Below are 27,191 nucleotides of genomic sequence, written 5' to 3'. Positions count from 1 at the left end.
AAGAATCCCACAGTGACTGGGCCAGCCCGGTGGTGCTGGTTCCGAAGAGCGACGGCTCAGTGCAGTTCTGTGTGGATTATAGAAAGGTTAATGTGATGTCAAATTTGATGAGTACCCAGTGCCTCATACTGACAAACTGCTTGATCGGTTGGGTGTGGCTCACTTTTATTCAACGCTGGATTTAATGAAAGGTTATTGGCAGATCCCCTTAACGCCAATATCCTGTGAGAAAACGGCCTTCTCCACACCGTTTGTCTTACACCAATTTGTGACCCTTCCGTTCGTTTTGTTTAGGGCCCTGCTATGTTTCAGCGCCTTATGGACTGAGTCCTCAGACCACACTCTGCGTACACCTCTGCCTATCTGGATGACATCATTATATACAGTAATGATTGGCAGCGGCATATGCAGCATTTGAGGGTGGTTCTGAGGTAGCTGCGATGAGCGGGAACCCCAAGAAGTGTGCAATTGGACAGGTGAAGGTATGGTATCTGGGGTTCCACTTGGGTCACAGGCAGGTGCGCCCCCAAATTGATAAGACCGCAGTGGTTGCGGCCTGCCCCAGACCCAAGAGCAAAAAGGAGGTGAGACAGTTCCTGGGGCTGGCTGGCTATTATAGGAGGTTTGTGCCTAATTATTCGGATGTTACTAGCCTGCTGACCGATCTCACTAAAAAGGGAGCCCCAGACCCGGTCCAGTGGTTGGAGCCATGCCAACAGGATTTTATGCAAGTGAAAGTGCTTTGTGGTGGGCTGTTGTTACATGCTCCTGATGTTTCTCTCCCTTTTGTTGTACAGACTGACACGTTGGACAGGGGGTTGGGAGCCATGTTGTCCCAGCTGGTGGAGGGGGAGGAGCGCCCGGTGCTTTACATCAGCCGGAAGTTTTCGGCGAGAGAGGTGAGGTACAGCACCATAGAGAAGGAGTGTCTGGCCATCAAGTGGGTGGTCCTCACTCTTTGGTACTACCTCCTGGGACGGGCTTTCACCCTCTGTTCAGACCACGCCCCACTCCAGTGGCTCCATCACATGAAGGTGGCTCTTCAGATTTAAGTTTGAGGTGGTCCACAGACCGGGGGTGCAGATGGCTGTTGCGGACTTTCTCTCCAGAAATGGGAGGGGGGAGTACTGGGCAGGCCAGATGACTCTCCGATCTGAGTCGGGCGATGGGGGTATGTGGTGGTGGGGGCGTGGTTAAGTGCCAGTTTGTGAATGGAGAGTGAGATCAGGAGATGAGAACAGTAAGGATCATCACCTGGCAATGACTGTCTTTAACAGTGATTTGTCATTGCAGTGAGAGTGGAGACGAGCTTTAAGAGCGAGCTAGACACCAGTCCAGGGAGAGAGAGAGCTGAGCTTACAGCATGTGTGAACCATAAACCAGTTCTGCTGAAAAGCAAACACTGAGTGTGTTAAATACTGAAAAGTATAAAAATAAAAGTACCTTTTGAGTTGGATTTCACCATCTCCTCCATCCTCCTGCCCCCACCCTAAGAACTCTGTTACAAGTGAAAAATTAGTTATCAGTATTCTTGGTCTGTTTTCCTAGAAGACAGAGCATCTGTAAATGTTTAATGTGTATATCTGTTTTAGTTAATTTTGTCAACTTTTAGGAGTATTCTAGCATATAGATGGCCTCAGAGCTAACAGACATGGAATAAAAGCCACAAAACTCACATTTTTATGTCACCGGGTATTACGTAATATAAAGTAATACATTTCTAAGGGCCAATCAAAAAATCTAAATCAAATCAAATCCCTTTATTGTCACTCAACAATATACACAAGTGCAACAGTGGGTGAAAGTCTTGGGTGCGGTTCCAAGCAACATATAGTATGACAATTACAATAAACTTCTGATTTACACATAACACAGTTTACACATCTGCTACACAACACAATATACAATATACACCTAATAATATACAATATATACAAAATAAGAAGACTGTATACAAATAATAATAATAATATACAATATACAGTATACACAAAATAAGAAGACTGTATACAATATACAATAATATATATATATATATATGTATGTATATGTGATATTTTGTATATCCCTTTTTTATATCTGCATCCCTCTGTTTATTTTTTTCTTTAGTGAGGCAATGTTTTTGGAAACCGATGTTAAATAAACAGCTTTTATAAAGTCCAATGAATGTCATAAATGATAAATTAGTTCTCAAGTCATGACTTTTTAGGCAGTACTTTGGCTGTATCAGCATTTGTTTTAATGAATCATTAAATAATGGTTTGCAAAGATATCATTATGTTATGACTTTACTTGTTGAGGTACATGACTATTAACTCATCATTAAGTAATTGTTGTAATTAACACATGAATTTGCAGTAATAATGCAGTAATTAAGCATGTATTAATGCATATTAGTGCACACAATTGGGTAGAAGTTGAAATACATGGCTTCAGCTCATTGTGTTAATTAACACTATTAGTTCATATAATAAGTTGTTAGGGAATTAATCCACGATGACATTTAATTAATAGCAATTCATATATGACTTAATATATTAATCAGACAGACTCTTTATAAGTTGCTGATGTGGCAATCATTAATGAATGGCTTAGTTAATCATGAGTCATACATTAACTCAATATTATCTGTGCATTAGTTAAGCATGAATTAATGCTTATTAATGCACCCGTATTGTAAAGTGTTACCAAAAAATGTTTTACAGCACCTTTAATATGCTTTAATATGATCAACTCACATATCCAGTTAATACATTTTTTTCTACTTTTTTGCTCAAAGGTAATTCATTAAAAATTATCAAATGCAGGATCATTGAATAAATAAACATAGAAGGAAATACTCTAAATACACTTGAATGTGTGTCAGCGAGCTTGATTTTACTAAATGTTACATTAAACATGTAACATTCTAGACTCTAAAGATTTGCTTATATTTTTATTTTCATGAATGCAATAAACCAGCATAGCCAGTGACACATTCTATTAAGCTAGAGCCGCATACACGCTAGAGAGAAAGAGAGCTCTATAGATAATTGTTTGACGCAGGGGAGCTGAAATCCCTCTATTATTGTTGCTTTGAAGGTTGAGTTGTTTGTTCAAGCTCAGATGAGTTTGCTGTGCTGGGTTTTGGTGTGGACATGGGGGAACTGTAGAGCCTCAGTAGCTACTAATACGCTTTCAGCTATTTCAGGAACTCCTCTAGGCTGTCTGCAGCAGGCTGTCTGCAGCAGACAATTTGTTATAAATTTGTTTATGAGTACAACATCCCTGCGGCACCTACTTTCCTAGCCGGCCGTCTATGTGGTTATGAGGACAGAGGTTTAATTCAAGAGCATCTCTATTGCCTCATGTACTTGTATATGTACTTATTTAAAGGTTATTCTGATTCCAAATAAGACATTTCAGTTTTACAGTGTTGGCTAAACACAGAGGTAAATGGGCAGTTGACATGAGATGTGCATTTTTATGTATTTTAAGAAAAAGGCCATTGACATTTTGTCTTATATTTGCATTATTTGGCTATATAGCAAAGAACACAGATTTTGTCCATAACTAAAATTACCAATACATATTGTGTTTTAATTCTTTAGAAATTTGAATAGATCTCAATGATAGTTCATTGATCCATGGACAAATGAATCATTTACAGTACAATAAAACCAGGAACATGCATTAAGAAAGTAAAGAGTGTTCATGCTGACTTTGAAATTGAATTAAAACAATGAACAATCATAAGAACAAAGCTGTAACAGTAAAACCAATCAATATCTCCAATTCCACATAAATCAAAATAATCAGTTTTGATCATATGTCTCACTGTGATTGCTGTTTTTCAGAGAAATGGACATTGGAACACTCTCCTTAAGTGGTTTCACCTTCCTCCTCATCCCCCTACATGTACTTTGTACTCAACAGGTACTTCCAGTGTGACCGAGGTCTGAGGCAGTCAAAGGATGGGGCTGAAGTTTAAGACGGAGTAAAGATGCAGCACGAATCGTCCATAATTAACAGACTCACAGAGGCTCAAGCATCTGTGCTGTCCTCCACTAGATCAGGCATATCCACGCAGGAGCTAAAGCCAAGAGCTCAAGATGAATGCAAACAGCCACCTTCGTTACAGGGGAATGTGTCTATTAACATTGCTAATTGTTATTAATAGTTAAGAAAGCTGAGCAATGTATTGAGCTGGAATCAAAGGTCTCATGAGAACATTTGATCATTTTACTTCTTGTGCCAGCTGAGTTTTCTGAACTGCTCATTTATCCAGAATGGTATGTCATTAGCAAAGAAGTAATGGCTGTGGATACACTTCTCACAAAGCCCGGCATGCTATCATTCAATATGGGGTAAGTTGTCACTAGGGAACCCACCATTTAACAGCATAAGGCCACGTCCACACCACTCAGTTTAAAAAAAAAAATAATAAAAAATTGCAACGTTTACATATCTCATCCACACTGGAGTGCCTTTTTTTGCTCTTCATAACCACATACTTTGGAAAACGATGACGTTAGGAAACCAAAATGGGGGTTTCAAACTTAAATGGATTAATGTGGACATTGCCTAAAAAACAGTAAAACAATTTTTAAAAAACAAAAACAACAAAAATGTAAAAGGTACGCACTGGCAAACTTGCACTGGGTAAAGTGCAATTTAATTCTGAGGTTCTTCTCTGGTTATTGCACCATCTGCATCCTATTAAATATTCAATTTCATGTTCATGTCAAGCAACGTCACTTGACTGAAGACAGCCCATTCAAAAAAAATGTGGTAGTGTTAATGGGCTGTAAGCAATGCATCCCCTGTTACTGTATTATCGCCTGCACTGATCCGGACCACGATGTATGTGTTGTATGTTCTCTGTCGGTCTCTCTAGGACTGTTGGCTCTCATCCTGCTCACTTGTGTCTCACCTGCTTAAAATATGCTTTGCTTCTCTCCAATTGTTCATTGTTTTTTAATGTATATTTGTTATATGTTTCTCTGTTTAATGTTTTATTTCTGTACAGCATCTTTGAGCTTTGGAAATACAAAATAAACATTATTATTATTAATCATATTGATCTAATGACACAAATCATGGCTAGTATTTACAGTGATCAACAGCCCTTTATCTTTATTATCTGCTGGTGGAATCCACAAACTGCAAATGCAGGAACTGATTGGAACTGAGAAGACTTGGTTTAACTGAGATAGACATGGTTCTCAAATGTCTTAGCGCAATAACATATTTTTCAGGAACATAGCAAACTGCGCTTTGCGGCATTTCAAATACACCCACAGTTTGCACGTGTATAGTGCAAATACTCTTACCCATGACCACTTGTGATTTCCGCTGGCACAAAAGTTGCACTTAGAATTAGCACTCTCATGAAAATTGGATTGTGGAAACAGTTGTTGTGCTTAGTGGTGTGCTTAGCGGTGCGTCTAGCATGGTAACAAAACTAGAGCCCAAAGCCTTCCACCATGTGACAACTAGCCACGGTCTCCTCTATTTGTTTTTCTGTCTTACTCTAGGTGTGCTCTATATGCACTTCTTTATGAGTCAGAAGTCCCAAATATTTTGCTTGAGGTCATTGAATAACCCAGTGCACCCAACTGCATTTGATAAAGTCTGATGACTGACTCTGCTCTTTCTCAACCCACAGGCAATACACTGCAATTGGCACCGGGACTATGGAGGCAACTGAGAGGTGATTGCCCATGACTAGCTCAACCTCATTCACACACTGTCAAGATGGTTAAGGTTCAAACCATGTTTTTCCACTGCCCCACCTCACTTGAAACCTGGTTGAACTCAATTATAATGTATAAAAAGAAGATGGCTGAAATTATTATTACTACTAGAAATTGAATAACTATGACCCTAATTAGTAATACTTACTTCAGAATAACAAAAATGATAAAAATGCAGCCTGTCACATGTAGTCATGGCCTATATAAAAGGTGTTTCTTGTGTTTAGAGAATAGTACACTTGGCTTTACTCAAAGATCTTGCTGTGAGCACTCTCAGGCGAGACGAGAGCACATCTAGAGATCACAAAGGGGCTTCCACATGACTCACGTTGGGGGCGTCAAAGCATTGTTCAACACCAGCGTTAAGCACTACTTTGATCTCCACATGAAAAGTGCTAGAATGTCTTATTTTGATTTTAGTGCTAGCACGCATACTTCTTCTGAATTGTCCAGTAATCATTGGCTGCCGCTTCAAAAGATCAGCGGCAATGGGGTCAAAGTTAAAATGGTTTGAACTTTGAGTGACTCATTAAAACGCTTGACTGAAGCACAACATGCCACCAGGGGCAACGCTGACAATTTATGGCGGGAACTCCATAGAGTTCAATGTATTCGGCAAGTCATGTTTAAGCCCCTGTAGAGCGCCTACGTCAGAGTGCATTTGCGGAAAAATGTAAATGTTCTCATTTTTTGGTTGAATGACAGAGTGTCTCTTTCGAAAACCCTTGTGTTTTCACTTTCCACCCTTCCGACGTACCATACCTATTGAAATTGATGCATTTGCAGCGTTCTCTGATGCAACATAAAGTCTAGTTTGTTACATGTATGTTCATACAGAGTGATCAACGGCTGTTGTTCGTTAAGCCTTTACATAGAGATGATGCATATGCACCTGTGCTGAATGCCGCTTGAGAAACTTTTATAAGCAGATAAGAAAACTTGGATGCAATTGGTATAAAAGGTCTTTAATTTTAATAAATAAAGCTATAAACTGACACTTCACTACTAGATGTAAAGCTTGTACTACTTTGCAAGTACAAACTGCACATCTCTACAGGATTGAAGGTGAACGTTAAAATCTAATTAAGCGAAAGTGCTCTGAAAACAAAAGTAATTACCGTAGCCTAAGAACAGTTATGGGGGTGTTATGTTCACAAAGTGCAGACTGTTTGGTAGAGAAAATTGCTTTAAGATTCTGTCAGGTTAACGAATATACTGAGGGGACTGCCATTGTACTGTGCTTAATAGGTTAGATTGTTGAGATTTCAGGTCTTGCATCTTATTTTTCATGTTTTTTGCTTTTAGCTGGTGGGAGAAAATAAATGTTCTGTGTAAACAATAGAGAGTCCAATACTGCACCTTCAACCTGATGGTGTTGTTATCGCCTCTCTACATCCCTACTGCTGCTTTGTGAAATGGATTTGAGAATCAGACACTTCTAGGGAATCATTGCAGAGGACAACATCCTCTGATGTCTGCTCACAACTCTCACCATCATCTTTCAGTTTACCCAGTGGACCAATTTATGCATCATATACAGGCATCTGTGTTGTTATCTAACTAGAAAGAATCTGAGTTTGCCTTGATCAGCTTTAATTTTCTTGCAATCCCTCAGCCCCCTTTAACCGAAGCTATATGGTGCACATGAGGCTGTAGTTGAAGGTTGTTGACAGTCTGTTAGTTGATATGAAAATCTACAGTATATAAAGGCAAAAGCAATTAGAACTCCTATAGAAACCTATAGTACACTTCTAACAAAAAAGGTTTCAATTATAATATACGGTGTATAAAGAAAGTTTTTTTTTTAATCTTTTTTTTAGTATAACACAATACTAGTTTTTTAGTAAAAACATCTTTGATGTACTTTATACAACCAACTTCGTTGGTTCTTGCGAAATGAAGGTATGACATTTGGTCATGAGATGCAAGAGAGCCAAAAAGGTTTTTTGTTATCGCATGGTGGCCATATTGGATTCAGTTTAATAGTTTAGCAATGATTTGATTTGATAGTGAAAAAAACTTTCTACTGCCATTTTATTGAATGCAGCCAAAAAAGCTGAATTAAATATTCAGCCATTATGTAAATTTTTAGGAGAAACTGGAAGGCTAATTTGCCATGGGTTCTAATTTTCTATAGGTTTTTATAACTGGGTTTTACAATTCATGAGTAAAATAAGGTCTGTGGTAAACATTACTTGAAGATACTTGCACAAACATGTCCAAAAACAAATAAAAAATTTCCACAGACCTTATTTTAATAATGAATCCAAAAACTTTATTTTAAGAAGATCTACACTAGGTTTGTTCTGATGTAGTTGCCAAATGAATAAAGAGACTTTGAAATGGCTACTTTTTAAGATAGCAAAATAAAATAAAATATAGATATAAAGCGTATCAGTGTTATCACTTGCTATTGGTATCTTGAACATGGGACAGCGTAAGTAAGCTTTTTTGGAGGGTTACATACAGTATAGCACACCATTTGAAGTTCTAGAACTTTTGTCCTGATTTTAAGGATTGCTTGGTACCTGAGAGAAGTATTATTGTAATTCAAGGACAAAATCTTTGTGAACAATTGCCAGATAAAATAAATAAATAAATGAATAAAACACAAGCTCTGTGGTGAGTGGGGTTCTTCTGGGTAATTATTAGGAAGGTCTTATTATTTGTTTCCAGAATACAGGCTAAAGTTGCAGCAAAAGCTGCACTGTTTTTAAAGTTTTGGAAAATGTTAACAATAGTCAACCACACTTGTCAAACCACATAATGTGTAAACGCTTTGCTTGAGGGCAAGGATATTTTCTGAGAAAAGGAAAATATGGAACTATTAAGAGTAAAGATAAGATGCTACAAAAAAAAAAATGTATAATCAGAAAGCACATTTTGAAAAATGAGCATTTTAGACAATATGGCTATTTATTTGATCTATTTTTCCATTGCTATGAAAGTACTTTCAAACAAAGTGAAAGCAGGATCTAATGGTGTATAATGATATATATGTATAATATTTCATCATCAATAGTCAGGAACATATTCAAACAATGATTTGTTAATTATATATATATATATATATATATTTTTTTTTTTTGTGCAGAACTTTTCCAGACATTTGAGACATAACAGTGGATTATTTACCCAGGCAAGCTGAAAGACCAGTAGAAATAGATTTGTTTAGTAGAAAACAACCTAAGGTAAGAGCTGATATAGAGTTTGTGGCTACTTGGGGCTTACAGAAGCAGTGAGCAGACATGATTTGTTAAACTTTGAAATACTTTTGATGATTGTTCGAACAAAATAATCTAATAACTTTAATTTGCATTTATTCTAAATTTTTTCAAACAGGTGTTTATTTGTTTATTATATCTGAACATATTTGAACATGTCATACATTTTAATGAACACCAAATGAACAGGAAAATAACTTGAACAAATGAATATCAATTAAAAAAATCTTATGTTTGCATTTGTGTCTGTTGTCAATTAGGTTGTGTGTTGTGTGTGTGTGCATGTATTTGTATGGATGAATATGTATGCATTTATGCATGTAAGTGTGTATGTTTGTGTGTGTGTGTGTATGTGAGAGAGAGAGAGAGTGTGTGTGAAGGGGTGTGTATGCCTGCAATTATGAGTATGAGTGTACTTACAAATAAAGAAATTTAACGGTTCTACCATTTTACAGTTTTCTTGTAAGTTTTTATATGAACCAGTTCAAATTGACCCATAGGTAGGTACTTTTTCATAGCTTTGTTTATAAATACATGAAATAATAAAAAAAATAAAAAAATACATTGCCAGGTTAAAATCTCATATGTGGAAGATGTCATGAATTTCAGGCTGAAAACTTAAAGTATTAAAGAGCCGAAAACAAAAGTCCATCCAAGGGTTAAGGAAGAAAATATATTAAAACATAAAACAAATATGATATGATTTAATTCTACATTCCAAAGTTCTGATTTCAGAATTAAATAATATCACCTGATAGTTATATATTTAATTAGGGTGACACTACACAATAGGTTTGACAACTTTAAATTGAACAAATAAATGTATACTACATATAATCTAATAAAACTAGAAAACACCAAAATATAGTGATAAACATTAGCAATTAACTAAATATTTTGGTCCAAAAAGAAGACGGTGACTCATGGCAAAGTTTCAAGGCTGCTCATAGAGGCTCAAGTGAATTAGTGAATCATTTATGTGAACTAGTTAATTAGGTTGAGTTTAAGTGAATTGTTTATTTTAACCAGTTCATTTGCATAAACTGTTTGAAAGAACTGATTCACTTAAATTATTTGCATTCCCCAGAGCTACACATATGAGAGATGACGGTTAGGTGAGCCGTGAGCCTCTCTGATTACTCTAGGGGATGTGCGATAATGACAAAATTATGTATTTGCCCGGTTCATGTGTATATGTCTATATATTTTAGGTTTTTACAGGTACCTTAATTATTGATTATAAGACTTGCCGATTTGAGGAACTGGGGTCAGAGATTGGTGTTTAAATGGTGGCAGAAAGCTGAGTGCCAGAACTTGCAGACATCTGAATGATGTTCATTGCAAGGCTGTAAGTAGCAAAGTGTGGGATCACTGGCAAATGGAGCCCGCATCTTTTACAAACTGTAATTACTGAGCATGTGGCAGTGATTTGGACGGATAGCAGGTGGAGCAAGAGAACAGCCTGTCACCGATCTGTCAGCCAGTCACTGCCACACTGGGCTTGGCGCCAGAAAACACATCTAATAGCCGACTTACAAGCGAGAGCCAAAACTCCCTAAATAGGAGACATGTGACAGCGTCAGTCCGAGGATGATGTTTTGAGCGAGTCACTCAAGGGTGAGGATTCAAATCAGGAGATGTGAGAACTACTTTGTGGGTAATTGAGTGAAATAACCACTTATGGATCATAAACTGCATGACTGTGCATTTATATGATTGTGCAGCACAAAAACAAGTGACATGCCTACAGTGCTCTTGGTAGCATTAAACCATTTACAGTATATGTGCTCCAACTGTAAAAATAAAATTTGTGTCTCTTTAAAGGTGAAGTGTGTAATTTTTGCCACTAGTGTCAACAAATGGAATAGCAAAAATATTGACTATTTTTTAAACTTATGCCATAGGTAGCTTTGTCGAGCTGGTTGGGTTCAGTATGTTTACACTTTTGGAGGAATCAACCTACCTTTACTGTAACATACTTATACACTATATGGCCAAAAGTTTGTGGACACCATATGTGCTTGATGAACATTTGATTTCAAAACATTAGGCATCAATTTCCCCCTTTGCTGTAATAACAGCTTCCACTCTTTTGGGAAGGCTTTCCACCATACTGTATGTAGTAACATGGCTGCAGGCATTTGCTCTCATTCAGACACAAGGCTATCAGTGAGGTCAGGAACTGATGTTGGTCGATGGGGCCTGACTTACATTTGCTGTTCCAGTTCACCCCAAAAGTGATCAGTGGGGTTCAGGTCCGGGCTTTGTGCAGGCCAGTCAATTTCTTCCACGCCAGACACAGTAAACCATTTCTTTATGGACCTCACTTTGTTCACAGGGGCATTGTCATGCTGGAACAGAAAAGGGCTATCCCCAAACAGTTGCCAAAATTTGGAAGCACACCAAGCCCAAGCCATTACATAAAGAAACATTAAGATTTTTCTTTACTGGATTTAATGGAGTAACCAAATTCGTTAATTAGAAGGGGGGTCAACAAACTTTTGGCCATATAGTGTAGCTGTCCTTGCATATTAAGCTGGGATAAGAGAAAGTATTTCAACACAGAATGATCACACAGGAAATTGACATGTGGTGAAAGTTCATGTACCCTGAAATTAACCCCATTCAACTGAATTACTGAAAAGCGTCATCCCCCATCAGACATTTTTGCATCAATTCAAGCAACACATTTTTCTCAAGCACAACTGAAAATGTGTTGCATCAGCAACCTCCGAAACACAGGCTCTGGTCCTGTGAGAAACAGGAAGTAATTGCATTCTTATAAACAATGGTGAGCGTGATTTGGAGGTTGCATATTCACTCAAAAATAAATATTTTACTCCACCGACGGTAAGGTTTAGGGTTGAGGTTTGGTTAACTTAGAGGGTACAGAAAATAAATATGCATTCCTGTTGACTGTATAACATAATTTACAACTTAAAACTAGCGCTGTCAGTTGATTAAAAAGTTTAATCACGATTAAACAAAATTGTACTCTTGTATACTGTATACATATTTTCCTGTCAAAATGCACTTATTTCCTTCTTAGTAAAGCCTTCCACAGTATAAATGTAGAAATGCACTAAAAGGAACTATGCAACCATAGGTTGAGTATTCATTGAAATGTGCATTAACTCTCTTAAACTCCCATCCTCCACAGACTGTGCATATCCGCTTTGCTACAACAAACGTGAAGTCGTGTTCATAATTCGTATCAGGGCATCAATGTCAGCATCAAGCGCCGCTTTGAACTCCACATTAAAAGTGCTTGCAAAAACATCTACTTATGCATTTTTGTGATTGTTAAGACTTCACATGCTTCTGTGGTAATAACGGTGTATTACAGAGGCTGCAAAGTACTTGATTTTTGTCACAAGTCCCATCTGGGCATGTTTTGTACAACAAATAGCGTTAAGAGGTCCTTTCCCCAATATCTGATCACTGACACGGCTGTTGTATGTGTGATTTGCGGTGTGTGTGTAAGTGTAATGACTCCGGGCAGATACATAACAAAGGTTCCGCCCTGCTCCCACAAGTGTATATGCTGGTTTATGCTTTATTAACAGTAAATGCATTAATTGCGATTAAGAAAAATTAACACGTTAATCTTTTTAAAACTAATCACATGCATTAACATGTTAACGTTGACAGCTCTACTTAAAACACATTTTTGGCACCCCTCTGTGGACATTTCAAAACTGGAGCTCACATGTGCCTGTACATTCAACAACACTTCCAGCTTCAGCCACTGGGAGTGATTTGAATTTCCAGCAGCAAAACCTATGACCAACTGTCATTGTAAAAACATCCAAAAAATTACATCATCTTAAAGAAATGCATAAGAAAGCACCTTAAACAGTTTTAAAATAGTAATTGTTTTATTTAATATACAAATTTCTTGACTGATATTTGGATGGGTAAACACGTACACAATAAGGATATAAAATGTTTGGTCGTCATGTGTGTAACTACATAAGGCATACAGAAGACAGCAGGCTACATGACAGCGGCAGAGAACAATTCTGCTGAGGACTGCTATTATTATCCCCTATGCCGGCATTGAAAATTATTTTGTATGACTACTGATGTTGTACGTACTCCGCATTATAAACAGTGCTCAACAAAAGCATGACATGGGTGTCTTGTGGTGTTAATGCTTGTATATGCATCATGTGCTTACTCTGATTCTGGTGAATTCTTTATTACAATGTGTTGGAAGCTTTTTTTAAAAAATGCAATGCTATAAACAAAGATTAAAGAAAGAAAGAAAGAAAGAAAGAAAGAAAGAATTACAAAAAAGCAATTCAGTCTATGAGTTGATTTATGATTACTTAAATATCTTGTATTTTCCTTTCAGTATTGCTGGCCATAACATAATAATGATCATAGAAAATGAGAAACTGAAATCTGTTGATCAAGGGCTGTGGACTAAATTTCTACCCTATATATATATATATATATATATATATATGGAAACCTCGTAGGGGAGACCGGAGTTGGTTGACACACTTTTCATACTTTGTTGAATATCTCTGGTGGAACAAATGTTAAGATACCCCAACTAGGTGCAATGAAAGCTTTAGTTCTTAGGTAAAAAACAAACATGTTCAATGTCATCAAAGATTTAATGAACCTTGTAATCTAATGGTCAAAATTATGTTGTACAGTTACAGTATGTGTTTTTTTTTTTTTTTTTGGCACAGTATTAAAACACTATAGTAGTGTAGGAGAGAAGCAACACACAGAAAAACAAACAACAGTTAATTTTAAACCAGGACAACAGAACAACACATGTCTGTCTTCTATCATTAAAATGAGTAATGATTATGTAATTGATATGATTTAATTAATATGACTATGATTAGAATATACAAATTCACAGTTTGGAATTACTATGGCATTTTGTTACTAATATAAACTTGTATAAATATATACATTTTTACTTAAACTTGTTTATATTCACATAAATAAAAATAACTGATTGTATCATAAGTATTATTATTATTATTATTATACATTATTTTATGTTATGTATGGGGTTATTTAGAGGTATTTAGTAAATAGTGCATATGAAGCTTATGAATTATTATTATTCTTTTTATATACCCAATGTGTCATCCAACCCCACTCACACTCTTTTGATAAAAGATGTTAGCCAGCTAGCATAGCTTATCACAGGCTGACAAATTTTATGTAAAAATATAGCTGATACCCATCCCTATTAAATCAAATTAATATATTTAAAACATCTTTCTTGGTATTTTTTATTTAAAATGTTTAGCAGATGAGTTAAATGTTTGTTTTGACTTAAATTAGATAAAATGTAAAAGTAGTCTAAAAAGTAGTCTTACAATAACAGATTTTAAAATGCAGATGCCCTGACAGAATCAATCAGTGTAGGTCAAGAAAGTGAACATTTAGATGTTACACTTTTGTGAAAATAATTACCAGAAATGAACTCTGTGCCAACCAACCCTGGTCTCCCCTACTGGGTATATAAATATGATTTTTGTTTCACCACAACCAATAACTGTATCTATTGTGCAAACTCATAACAACTTTTGTGCAAAATTCTGGAAAAGTGGCTTTTTTCTTTAATAAAGCCTCAATATCAGTTTTTGTAAATATAAAGTCCAAAAACATCTCAACCAAGTGACACCAACACATAGGAGCATTACACAAATTTCTATATGTACACAAGTAATGCAACAGATACATACTTCATATTAAAAATGTGTATGTTAGGAGTGCACAAATACACAAAATATATTTCACAAAAGCTTTTCACACATGTAATCGAACCTAGTGTGTGTCTGGTAAAAATGCAACATTCGCTTTTCAAGTTAGTCATCATTTACTTTCTTTTTTTTTAACCTAACATAAATTTTAAGCTACATTTAGTGATAGTAAAATTTGGCAGGTTTTGTGCCTCAAAGTGGTAAAGGACGTGTTGTGCTATGCCTGAGACAATCTGTGCAAACGTTACTGTGAGCTTGTGAAAACTGTGCCACACTGGTCCGTGAGACATCTAGGGCATTGAGTCAGAACTGTAAACAACACATGGTTCTTCTTGTATTCTAGGACGTTAGGGTCAAGTCTGTTCAGTCCAGACACTGCAGAGTTTCTCCAGGTGACAAATATAAATTGGACTGGTGCTCTTGTTTCATCCGAAATTAGTTTAGCTGAAAAAAGTGTCTTATTATCAGAGGACTTCTTCGAGACTGACAACTCCGTTAAGAGGTCACCAAGGAGTAGATCATACTGGAAGACAAGATAAATAAGCATCACTGACATTGTGTGCAAATAAAATGCAAAATTATACAAAAAGGAGTTAAAATGGAGAGAAAAGGCCTTCCTTCAAAACTTCCTGATGAAAAAAGCAGCTTAAACCAGCCTAAAATGGTTTGCTGGACTTAGATGGACACCAAGCTGGTTTTCACTGGTCTAGCTGGTCTGGTTTGATGATTTTAGAGAAGTTTTTACCAGGTCGGGCTGGGAGATCAGCTTGCTGACCAGCTAAAAACAGGCTGAGAGACAAGCTAAACCAGCTTAAACAGCTCATTTTTAGTTTAAGTTGTTTTTTTAGCAGGTCTGCTTTAACTATTGCAAACTTTAATGACAGATGTTGCATAACAGCAGTCACTAACAACTTACACAAGATATTTGGAGTGGGCCATCTTCAGAGTTATTTTTGTCTGTTTATTTGAAGGTGGTAAAAGAGCTATTTAAAATGCCCATTAAACAAACTTCAGAAGGAAAAATGTTGTAGCTTCAAACATGCACTCATGCTTTCAACATGCGATGCTTAATTAATCAAATCAATTGAACAATCTTCAGAATTTATTTTTAATCTTGAAGACTTCAGTTGAAAAAAGATTTGTAAATAATTAATGCAAAAATGTGAATCAAATGAAACAGAAGAACAATATAAACAAACTAGATTTTTATAGTTTCTGAAGAAAATTAAAGCTGTGTGTGTTGTGCAAAAGCCACCACCACCATGCTAGGGTGTTCTAAGTGTTTTTTTAGCACATTGCTATGCATTTGTTTTGGGTAGTTGCCAGGCCATTTCTAGGGGGTTGCCTGGGTGTCTTACAAGCCCAAGACAAAGACCCTAACCTGGGGTTAAATGGCTTACTCAACGACACAATGGAGTTAATGGATCGCAACTCATGAGGTTCAAACCTACAACCTTTTAGATACCAACCCAGACTTCTGCCCACTAGAGTAGGTCACACCACCCTTGCACAGCTTGAACATAATGTCCCATGTACATTTGTACTTTCTCCAAAGCTATCTTTGTCCATATATTGTACTCTGCTTCCAGATGAATACTAAAAGGAATATCCCAGTTTCAATACAAGTTAAGCTCAGTCGACAGCATTTGTGGCATAATATTGATCATCACACAAATTTATTTCGACTTGTCCCTTCTTTTCGATAAAAAAAAGAGAAGCAAAAATCTGGGTTACAGTGAAGCATTTTCAAGTGAGTAGGGCCAATCCATAAATGTTAAAATACTCACTGTTTCAAAAGTATAGCCACAATACTTAAACGATATGTGTGTTAACATGATTTTAGTATAATTAAAATGCTACTAACCTTTTTTGTGCAAAGTTATATACAGTTTTACAACCTTTTTGCCATGACGACATAACGATGTTCACCCTAAAACGGCGATTTAAACCACATTGCAGTTCAAATAATACACGCTTTAACAGAACTGCTTTTATAAAATTATAAGCTATTTCATCTTTAACCTCATGAGAGCCCGTGTTCACATGCATAGACATTGTATTTTGGCTTTGCTATATGCAACGCATAATTTAAATGAATTTAAATCAACTGATCTCAGTTCAGGAGACTCTGGGCTGTCAGTAAAGGGTTCAACTTTAGACACATGGAGTCATGTGACAAAACAACATGCTGCCGACCACAGTGGAGTTTGTTTTTGGGAGAAACGCTGACAAAACTACATCTGCTAAGAAATCTTACGTTTTTACATTGGAAGTTGAGTCAAAAGATTAGATTCTCTGGTTTCATCCAATATGCCATTTTATTTTTTATTTGAGTACACTAATGTGTACTTAATGCACAGTAAATATATTTCTAAGGAAAATTGAGAATCATTGTGATTTGTGAACATTGAGAGTTTCAGGCTGCAGATGATGTTTGGACCACTCAACATGTTTGGCAGACATGGGTAATCAGTATATAGATTCAGAATGTATCATTTATTTTAACATGGTTGACAGTGACTGGATGATGTTGGCCATTACTTTGAATCAGAATTAATTTAGCTAATTTGTGATGTCTGTAACGTCTTAAACACAAATAGCCAACACTTCTGGAAACATAATAAACAACTTGACATTCTATAGTTTGATATTATTTAAAATTTCACACATATGTTGCCATACATTTTTTGGAAAATTAATTTTCTCTAGATTTTTTTATTTTTTATTTATTTTTATTAGGTGCTACTAGTTACAAATCAAAAAGGGAAATGGAAAATGCACACAACAGTCACGCTCAGGTCTCAGGAGTTTAAACCCTCCAAATATTTGCCCCATTCACTTGCATTTTAAGTGCCTCACTGTAACCTCGATTTTTGCTCTTTTTTTTATTTTATTTTTTTTTTAAAGGAGGCATGAGTCAAAATAACCTTTTTTGGCAATCAACATTATTCCACAAATACATTTGATTGAGCTTAACTTGTAATGAACCTGGAACATTCAAAATCAAATCAAATCACTTTATTGTCACACAGCCATATACACAAGTGCAATGGTGTTTGAAATTCTTGGGTGCAGTTCCGATCAACATAGCAGTCGTGACAGTGATGAGACATATACGAATTTACAATAACATCAAATTAACACAACACAATTTAAACATCTGTTATACACATAATTACACTCAACAATATACAAATAATAACATACACTGTACAGTATACAATACGCTGTTTTTTTTCTGTTTTTTTTTACTATATAGATACACATTATTCAATAAAAATAAAAAATATATATATATATATATATATATATATATATATATATATATATATATATATATATATATATATATATAATGTACAGTATTGTACTGTATTGACATTCAGGCTGTTGGTTGATAGTCAGTTGTTAAGAGAGAACATAATATAATAATAATAATAATATAATTTATGACAGTCCGGTGTGAGATATAAGAGTAAGGGTAATAAAGTGCAGTGCTGATGTATTTTGATCGTGGGAGATCAAGAGTTCAGAAGTCTGATTGCTTGGGGGAAGAAGCTATCATGGAGTTGGCTGGTGCGGGTCCTGATGCTGCGATACCGCCTACCTGATGGTAGCAGCGAGAACAGCCCATGGCTCGGGTGGCTGGAGTCTCTGATGATCCTCCGAGCTTTTTTCACACACCGCCTTGTATATATTTCCTGGAGGGAGGGAAGCTCACCTCCGATGATGTGTCTGGCAGTTCGCACCACCCTTTGCAGTGCTTTGCGGTTGTGGGCGGTGCTATTGCCGTACCAGGCGGAGATACAGCCAGTCTGGATGCTCTCCACAGTGCAGGTGTAGAACCGTGTGAGGATGTGGCGGTTCATTCCAAACTTCCTCAGCCGTCTCAGGAAGAAGAGGCGCTGATGAGCCTTCTTCACAATGGATTCAGTGTGGATGGACCATGTGAGTTCCTCAGTGATGTGGACACCCAGGAACTTGAAGCTGCTGACTCTCTCCACTGGTGCTCCATTGATGGTGATGGGACTGTGTTCTCTGTCTTTTCTTCTGAAGTCCACCACAAGCTCCTTTGTCTTACTGACGTTGAGGGAGAGGTTGTGCTCCTGACACCAGTGTGTCAGGGTGTGCACCTCCTCTCTGTAGGCTGTTTCATCATTGTCAGTGATCAGACCTACCACTGTTGTGTCATCAGCAAACTTAATGATGGCATTGGAGCTATGTGTTGCCACACAGTCATGTGTGTACAAGGAATACAGTAGTGGGCTGAGAACACAGCCCTGCGGGGCTCCAGTGTTGAGGGTTAGTGATGAGGAGATGTTGCTGCCTATTCTAACCACCTGGCGTCTGCTTGACAGGAAGTCCAGGATCCAGCTGCACAGCGAGCTGTTTAAGCCCAGAGCCCGGAGTTTCTCATCTAGCTTGGAGGGCACTATGGTGTTGAATGCTGAGCTGTAGTCTACAAACAGCATTCTCACATAAGTGTTCCTTTTTTCCAGGTGGGAGAGAGCAGTGTGCATTGTAGATGCAATGGCATCATCAGTGGAGTGGTTGTTTCGGTAAGCAAACTGCAGCGGGTCAAGAGAGAGAGGCAATACAGAGCAGATGTAATCTCTGATTAGTCTCTCAAAACATTTGCTGATGATGGGGGTCAGAGCAACAGGACGCCAGTCATTTAAACAAGTTATTTTTGATTGTTTTGGTACAGGCACAATGGTGGATGTTTTAAAGCATGTGGGGACTACAGACAAAGAGAGGGAAAGGTTGAAAATTTCCGTAAAAACACCAGCCAGCTGGTTCGCGCACGCTCTGATGACACGGCCCGGAATGCCGTCTGGGCCCACAGCTTTGCGGATATTCACCCGTCAGAAGGATCAGGTTACATCCGCTACAGAGACGGAGAGTGAACTAACCTCTGTAGCTTCAGCCGCGAGAGCTCTCTCCGCGAGGGCGGTGTTATTTCCCTCGAAACGAGCATAAAAAGTATTTAGCTCATCCGGGAGAGAGGCAGCGGTGTTCATGGCGGAGTTTTTATTCCCTTTAAAGTCCGTGATGATGTTAATTCCCTGCCACATGCTTCTAGAGTTGGTGGTGTTAAACTGTCCTTCAATCTTGCTCCTGTACTGCTGTTTAGCGGTTCTGATAGTTTTTCGGAGGGCATAACTGGCTTGTTTATGTTCCCGGAATCAAAAGCGGAGGTCCGCACATTAAGTGCCGCGCGAACGTCGCTATTGATCGACGTTCTTTAATATACTAAACTAATTAACTGCATTCCAAACATACCTCCCATTCTATCCATTTGGCAAGCTGCACTGAAATGGGGACTTCTTAGATTATGCACATTACTTTTCTTTGAGTGAGCTCATGCACACAGGTTCAATCATTCTGTCAGACAACAGCTTAATTAGTTCATTTCTTCCAAGGTAACAACAAACACAAAGACCATTTTGTCACCAAATTATCCAGCTGAATCTGCCGCACTCTTCCCCAGCTGGTGGAAATATAGTCAAGACAGGCTTCAAAGCTGCTGACACTATGGAAAATGACAGCTTCACCAGCTTGAGAATCACTCCGGGCAGGTCTTGTATGATATGGACAGTATTTATTTAGAATGCACCGCCATATGTTACCGATGTACGCTGAATTTCTGTGCTGACTTCACACTAGGGGGCCATTGATGTCATGCCAGAATGCTGTCCAAAGGCATTAATACATAATAAGTGGTTGCCCTGATAAAAAAAAACAAAAAAAAAACTGCATAAGCAGTTCTTTGCTCGCTGTGTCTTAGATCTTGAGCATGTGGGGGTGAGAAAAGTAGCAGCGTCGATCCTTTTATATCTATACTCTTTTGATGCAAAATGCCATCTCTGAAAAGTAGATCTATTTATGCTGTTTGAATTTATATCAGTGCATCAGTTCTGCATACAAAGCATGTATATTTAACCCTGTCAGGAAACATTTAGATGAAGTCGCAGATGTTTTTTGAATGTTGAGTGCTATGATTAGTGCTAGTGTACACAGCTCAAGGCTGGTCTTGAACTAGAAATGTTTTAAAAGGAGAATTGCTATGGATTGCACTATGTTATTAAGGTCTTGGGCTTATCTGTGTTTTGGAAAGTGTTGAAAGAGGACGATCAATGAAAAATGTATCTGAGCTATGATTATAGATATGACCCTGATGGTTCTAGCCACAGGCTAGCTGCAGGCCTGCTAGAAGAACTAGTGTGAGATTTACCCAAATTTCTTTCTTTCACTTCTATCAAAGTGACATGTTACTTTTTTGAGTCATGTTTGAATGGTCTTTAGAAAAGAGAGAATGGCAAAGCTATTATTGTAATTTGATGGGTATAGCCTGGTGCGCTGATATTGGATTTGCAATTGATTTGTTAGAGGGAGCACGATATTGCAGTTATACAGAGGGTTAAACTGTGCAGGGGTGGTCAGATAGACAGCGTTCATCATATCAGACAGGGTCAGTCCATCTAAAAAAAATGAAATTTGAATGCAGAAATACAATTTTGCTGCTTTTAAGTCACCATACGGACTAAATGCTGAAAGTGCTGTAAATGACTTTAGCTGTTCAGGAAATTCTGCCAGACTTAGGGTGGGTTTAAATTTTAAGGATTAAATTAAGCAGTTTAGAGCTAATACAGGGTTTGTTGATCTAAATTTTATTTTAATTTTAAATACGGTTTGACAAATCAGAGATTAAACTTTTAACCTGTGATTAAAATGGTCACCTGCGATTCATTTTGTCCACCATGATGGATTCTGAACTTAGCTGTAGATCGTTAGTACACAGGGCCGATCAAGGAGGTAAAAAAAAAAAAATGTCGCAGCAGTGTGTACAATATCACAAGCTTTAAAATGTGGCATCATAATTTAAGAAAAAAGGACCACATGGGTCTATGATCGACCGCCTCCCCTCGTCAGTGCCACTATTGTGGCCAGAAATTAACAGCCAGCTGAAACTAGTATAAGGGAGGAGGGGAGCAATAACGATCACCTGTCACTTGTAACCTCTCTCGTTAAATGCCGAAATTACGCTTTACTTTTGCTTCTAACCGTCTCTGTCCGGTGTCTCCGTATATAAAGGATGGGGAAGCGTGTAATCGAGACCAGCTGCCACACTCGCACATCGAATTTGAAAGCACACATTGCGGCCAACGCCCAACATTTCGGACCATAATAAACATAAATAATATGATAAACGTCTCTCAGAGGGCTACCGGCACATCCACTGTTCATTTAACTAGTCATTCTTGTTAAATTGTAGGTCCGTTTTTTATTTAAACCACCTCAGCTGCAAGTTTGAAGTTAATCCCTAACTGAGATTTAAATAAGAGTTTAACGTATTGCAGCAACAGGATTAAATTCAGATTTACTGTGAAATTTAAATTAGGATCAAACTGATGGTTAAAATGTAACCCTGTTTATTTTTAAACAAGGTTTAAGGTTTGGAGCAACAAAATTATCAGATTAACCTTGATTTAATCTAAATTTAAGATTAATCCTTGTTGGTGCAACACACCCTTTGCCACCTTTCTCAAAACCCTCCCTACAAAGTTACTGTTGTACCATTTAGACCATCAGAAATGGAGCAGGAGAGCAGCATCAAGTCAACCAAGTGTTGTCAAATTTGTCAAATGCAATGTTCTAGCAGGACAAACTAACAAATGACAGCTGCTTACAAAGCTGAATATGGAATTAAACCTGAAGGATCAACAGGATCCACTACCATCCTCTCAGCTTTTTGCTTCTTATATAAGGACTGTCCTGTGATAGCACACAATGACTGACATGCAAAAAGCATCTCAAAGTCTCCTGATTGGCAAAACAAAGAATATGACTACAGTCAAATAATACACCTTAGCCAAATACATTTAAACACAGTTTTCACAATTCCTGACATTTAATCATAGAAAACATTCCCTGTCTTAGGTCAGTTAGGATCACAACTTTATTTTAAGAATGTGAATGTCAGAATAATATTAGAGAGAATGATTAATTTCAGCTTTTATTTCTTTTATCACATTCCCAGTGGGTCAGAAGTTTCCATACAATTTGTTAATATTTGGTAGCATTGTCTTTAATTGTTTAACTTGGGTCAAATGTTTTGGGAAGCCTTCCACAAGCTTCTCACAATAAGTTGCTGGAATTTTGGCCCATTCCTCTAGACAGAACTGGTGTAACTGAGTCAGGTTTGTAGGCCTCCTTGCTTGCACATGCTTTTTCAGTTCTGCCCACAAATTTTCTGTCAGATTGAGGTTAGGGCTTTGTGATGGCCACTCCAGTACCTTGACTTTGTTGTCCTTAAGCCATTTTGCCACAACTTTGGAGGTATGCTTGGGGTCATTGTCCATTTGAAAGACCCATTTGCGACCAAGCTTTAACTTCCTGGCTGATGTCTTGAGATGTTGCTTCAATATATCTACATAATTTTCCTTCCTCATGATGCCATCTATTCTGTGAAGTGCACCAGTCCCTCCTGCAGCAAAGCACCCCAACAACATGATGCTGCCACCATCATGCTTCACTGCTGAGATGGTGTTCTTCAGCTTGCAAGCCTCACCCTTTTTCCACCAAACATAACGATGGTCATTATGGCCAAAAAGTTCAATTTTTGTTTCATAAGACCAGAGTAAATTTCTCCAAAAAGTAAGATCTTTGTCCCCATGTGCACTTGCAAACTGTAGTCTGGCTTTTTTATGGCGGTTTTGGAGCATTGGATTTTTCCTTGCTGAGCAGCCTTTCAGGTTATGTCAATATTGGACTCATTTTACTGTGGATATAGATACTTGTCTACCTGTTTCCTCCAGCATCTTCACAATGTCCTTTGATGTTGTTCTGGGATTGATTTGCACTTTTCGCACCAAACTACGTTCATCTCTATGAGACAGAATGCATATTCTTCCTGAGCGGTATGATGGCTGCATGGTCCCATGGTGTTTATACATGCATGCTGTTGTTTGTACAGATGATCATGGTACCTTCAGGCATTTTGACATTTCTCCCAAGGATGAACCTGACTTGTGGAGGTCCACAATTTTTTTTCTCAGGTCTTGCTGATTTCTTTTGATTTTCCCATGATGTCAAGCAAAGAGGCACTGAGTTTGAAGGTAGGCCTTAAAATACATCCACAGGTACACCTCCAATTCAGTACACCTCCTATCAGAAGCTAATTGGCTAATTGTCTAAAGGATTGACATCATTTTCTGGAATTTTACAAGCTGCTTAAAGGCACAGTTAACTTAATGTATGTAAACTTCTGACCCACTGGAATTGTGATATAGTCAATTAAAAGTGAAATAATCTGTCTGTAAACAACTGTTGGAAAAATTATTTGTGTCATGCACAAAGTAGATGTCCTAAACAACTTGCCAAAAGTATAGTTTGCTAATATTAAATCTGTGGAGTGGTTAAAAAAATGAGTTTTAATGACTTCAACCTAAGTTTATGTAATCTTCTGACTTCAACTGTAGGTGTGGTTTTTCAGGACACCTTATTTAGTGATATCTGTCATGTAATAGCAGTGTTGGGTGTAAATGGATTACAAAGTAATAAATTACTGTAATCTAATTACTTTTAGGCACAAAAGTAGTGTAATTCATTACATTTTAAATTATTGTAATCAGATTACAGTTACTGACTTACATTACTTGGGTTACAAATATTTCTAAAAAAATATTATTTATGTGTAATACAATTAAAATTTGAATTAATATGTTGTACGTCTGTTTACGTTTCTGTGATAGCTGAAGGGTATGCGACAATGAACAAGGAGAAAATAGACATTATTTAATAGAAAGTAACTTAAAAGTAAAGTAAGTAGTAATGTGATTACATTTTAAATGAAGTAATCAGTAAAGTAATATAATTACAATTTTAGAGAAGTAGTTAGTTTTAACACTGGGCAATAGAGACATTAGGTGCTTTTTCTACCACGGTATACGGTTACCATTGCTGAACCCTGCCATTCTGTGCTGAATCAGGCTCCTTACCACGGTTATGTTTTCTTTTTCTTTTGTGGTGCTTCGAAATCAGGATTAGAATAAAAATAACTGCCAAGTGACTAATTGTGAGTCGCCACATCACTAAAGGCATTCTACCGGTAGGGTTCTCTGTCCTGAGTATGGTTAGCTAACTGTGCTGTGAAATTCGGGTCAGGAACGGTTTGTAATAATACCATACTGAACTTTGCTCAAGTGGAAATGATACTGGAACCATTACTCAACGTGCTCAGAGTCGTTCAGCCTAATGGTGGAAAAGCGCCTAATGTCAGTGACCCATTTCATTAAAACTGCTTACAACACCTTTAAGAAGGTAGCAATTGAAGCAAGCAATTAGCTTAGGGGTCAAAAGGTCACAGAGACCATTGGTAGAAGACCTTGCAGAGTGATGTGATGGGAATAAGAGCTGTGAATCTTTCACAATGCATGGCACAACATTTGTGCAAAGTGTGTACGGGGCAGGTGAGGGGCAGGTGAAGGACAGGTGTTCGGGAAGCTCAGTTTTACAAGGTGCATAACCATTTAGAAAAAAACACCAACTCACTACCATCACTCCTTAAAAAGGAGGTGAGTTCCAATAGATGCTGGAGAAAAAAGGGGGTAAAATCTTTATTAAAGACTTCTACCTACAATTTCCATTTCAGAAGCAAATTGTTAAAATGTAGAATATACATATAACCATCTTGTGGCTGATACATAGCAATTGCCTTTGATCTGACAAAAGGTCATAAGGGCTGTTTACTCGAAGGGAAAACCTTCATAGAATATGTGTGTATATACTGTATGTGTGTATTAACATTTGATGTGACTTGATATAGTGTGGATGAAAACAAGAAACAGGAATTCTACCCAAAGGCATGTTCCTGGCGCCATCCAAGTGTGCAGAGTTCTTGTCAGTTCAAATGCTTGTTTAAGTATACATCTCTGCTATGCTATAGGCTTTAGGTAGCTTATACTATAGCAAAGGCACACACTAAAAAGCATATTTGGCTGTAAAGACAAATGTGACAAAAAACAAAACAAAAAAAAAGAGTGAAAGTATGCAAAAAATAAACATAAAAAGCAATATAATAATAATAAAAAACTCTTAAGAATGTGTTTTGTATATTTTTGAAAGTTTTATTTTCAGATAATATATATTTCTAGGTTTTACTTATGATTTAGTGACTCTAGTCATTCAAAATGTGAATTTGGAATAACAGTAATTACTTTGTTTTTTTTTTTTGTTTTTTTAAAGGGATAGTTCACCCAAAAATGAAAATTCTCTCATCATTTATGGTGATGTGAAAAAACTAAATAGGTGCCAAATGTGACTTTCAGATGTGAAAGCAAAAGTGGATATTCATAGTAAAAAAGGATTTAAATATCGATATGTTTCTCACCAATACTTACCATGTCGCTTTGAAGATATGGATTTAACCACTGGAGTCTTATGGATTACTTTTATATGCTTTTTGGACCTTCAGATTTCTGGCCACCATTCACTTGCATTGTATTGACCTACAGAGCTGAGATATTCTTCTAAATATCTTAATTTGAGTTCAGCAGAAGAAAGAGCATCTTACATACCTGGGGTTACATGAGGGTGAGAATATGATGAGAGAATTTTCATTTTGGGTGAACTATCCCTATAAGCAATTTGTTTTGTTTTTTTGTCATACAGAAGTTATTAAAAACTCAAATTTGTAAAGCTCAGAAAATCCAAACTTCCTAAATTAATAAAATAAATAAGGATATTTAAGTTTACTGGACAAGATTAGATGATTATTACAAGAGAGTGAAAATGTATAATATGTGCATTAATAATGACTCTGTAGTTGAGTCACTAGGCATATTTGTTATTTAAAAGCTTTATAGTTTTATATTTTGGATTTGCTATGGACACCAAAATGAGCATACCTGTAGCACATAACTGAACAAAAATCAGTTTAATAAAACTCAAAGTTGCACAGAATCCCATTTATAATCAAGTAAGTTTGGTTGCGTTTAAATAAGTTTGTATATCGTCTCACCAGTAGAGATAGTAGAAGAATGAGAGGACAAAGAAGGACATCTTGCACCAGGCTTCTTTTTGGCAGAATTTCAGCGTGTCCCCATTCATGACGTATGCTGGGTCGTAGAGAAGCTCCTTAGTGTCAGTGGGGCTGTGGAAGTACCTGCCGAAAAAGGGAAACAACACAAGGCGGGTAGTGCGTCTTGTAACATTATCTCCACTTATGACCTAAGCTTGCCACTTGTATTCCACCTGGTTCTCTGGTTTTCTGGAATTCCAGCCTGAGATTACTGAGCTACGGGATGCCCCTGCAGCTCTATTCAGGAGGCCCCTCACAAAATGTTTATGCTTCAAATTCACAAAGTGCCATATATACAGTGTTTGCACAGATGTTTCAATGGCACACAGAAGCAGCTTATACTGTATGTATTGGCACAGGAATCAATGTATCACACTTGAAAGTTAACCGTTGATTCGTGCACAGAGGAAGG

At 37.2% G+C, this 27,191-nt stretch overlaps 1 protein-coding gene across 1 annotated transcript in view; it reads right to left on the bottom strand.

Annotated features, from left to right (window-relative positions):
• Positions 1–12,865: 12,865 nt before the first annotated feature.
• cnih3 (cornichon family AMPA receptor auxiliary protein 3) overlaps positions 12,866–27,191 on the bottom strand; it is a 91,336-nt gene continuing 77,010 nt past the window's right edge. Inside the window, exons 5-6 of the mRNA XM_051725339.1 lie at positions 26,720–26,863; positions 12,866–15,220 (exon numbers count right to left, since the gene is read on the bottom strand). Coding sequence (XP_051581299.1) covers positions 15,193–15,220; positions 26,720–26,863 — 172 coding nt within the window. The 3' untranslated portion in view covers positions 12,866–15,192. The remainder of the gene's footprint in view (positions 15,221–26,719; positions 26,864–27,191) is intronic.

This window comes from Myxocyprinus asiaticus, chromosome 19 (assembly GCF_019703515.2).
Source record: "Myxocyprinus asiaticus isolate MX2 ecotype Aquarium Trade chromosome 19, UBuf_Myxa_2, whole genome shotgun sequence".
Taxonomy (NCBI): domain Eukaryota; kingdom Metazoa; phylum Chordata; class Actinopteri; order Cypriniformes; family Catostomidae; genus Myxocyprinus; species Myxocyprinus asiaticus.
Note: the sequence above shows the minus strand (reverse complement) of the source record. Positions and strands in the feature narration are given on the sequence as shown.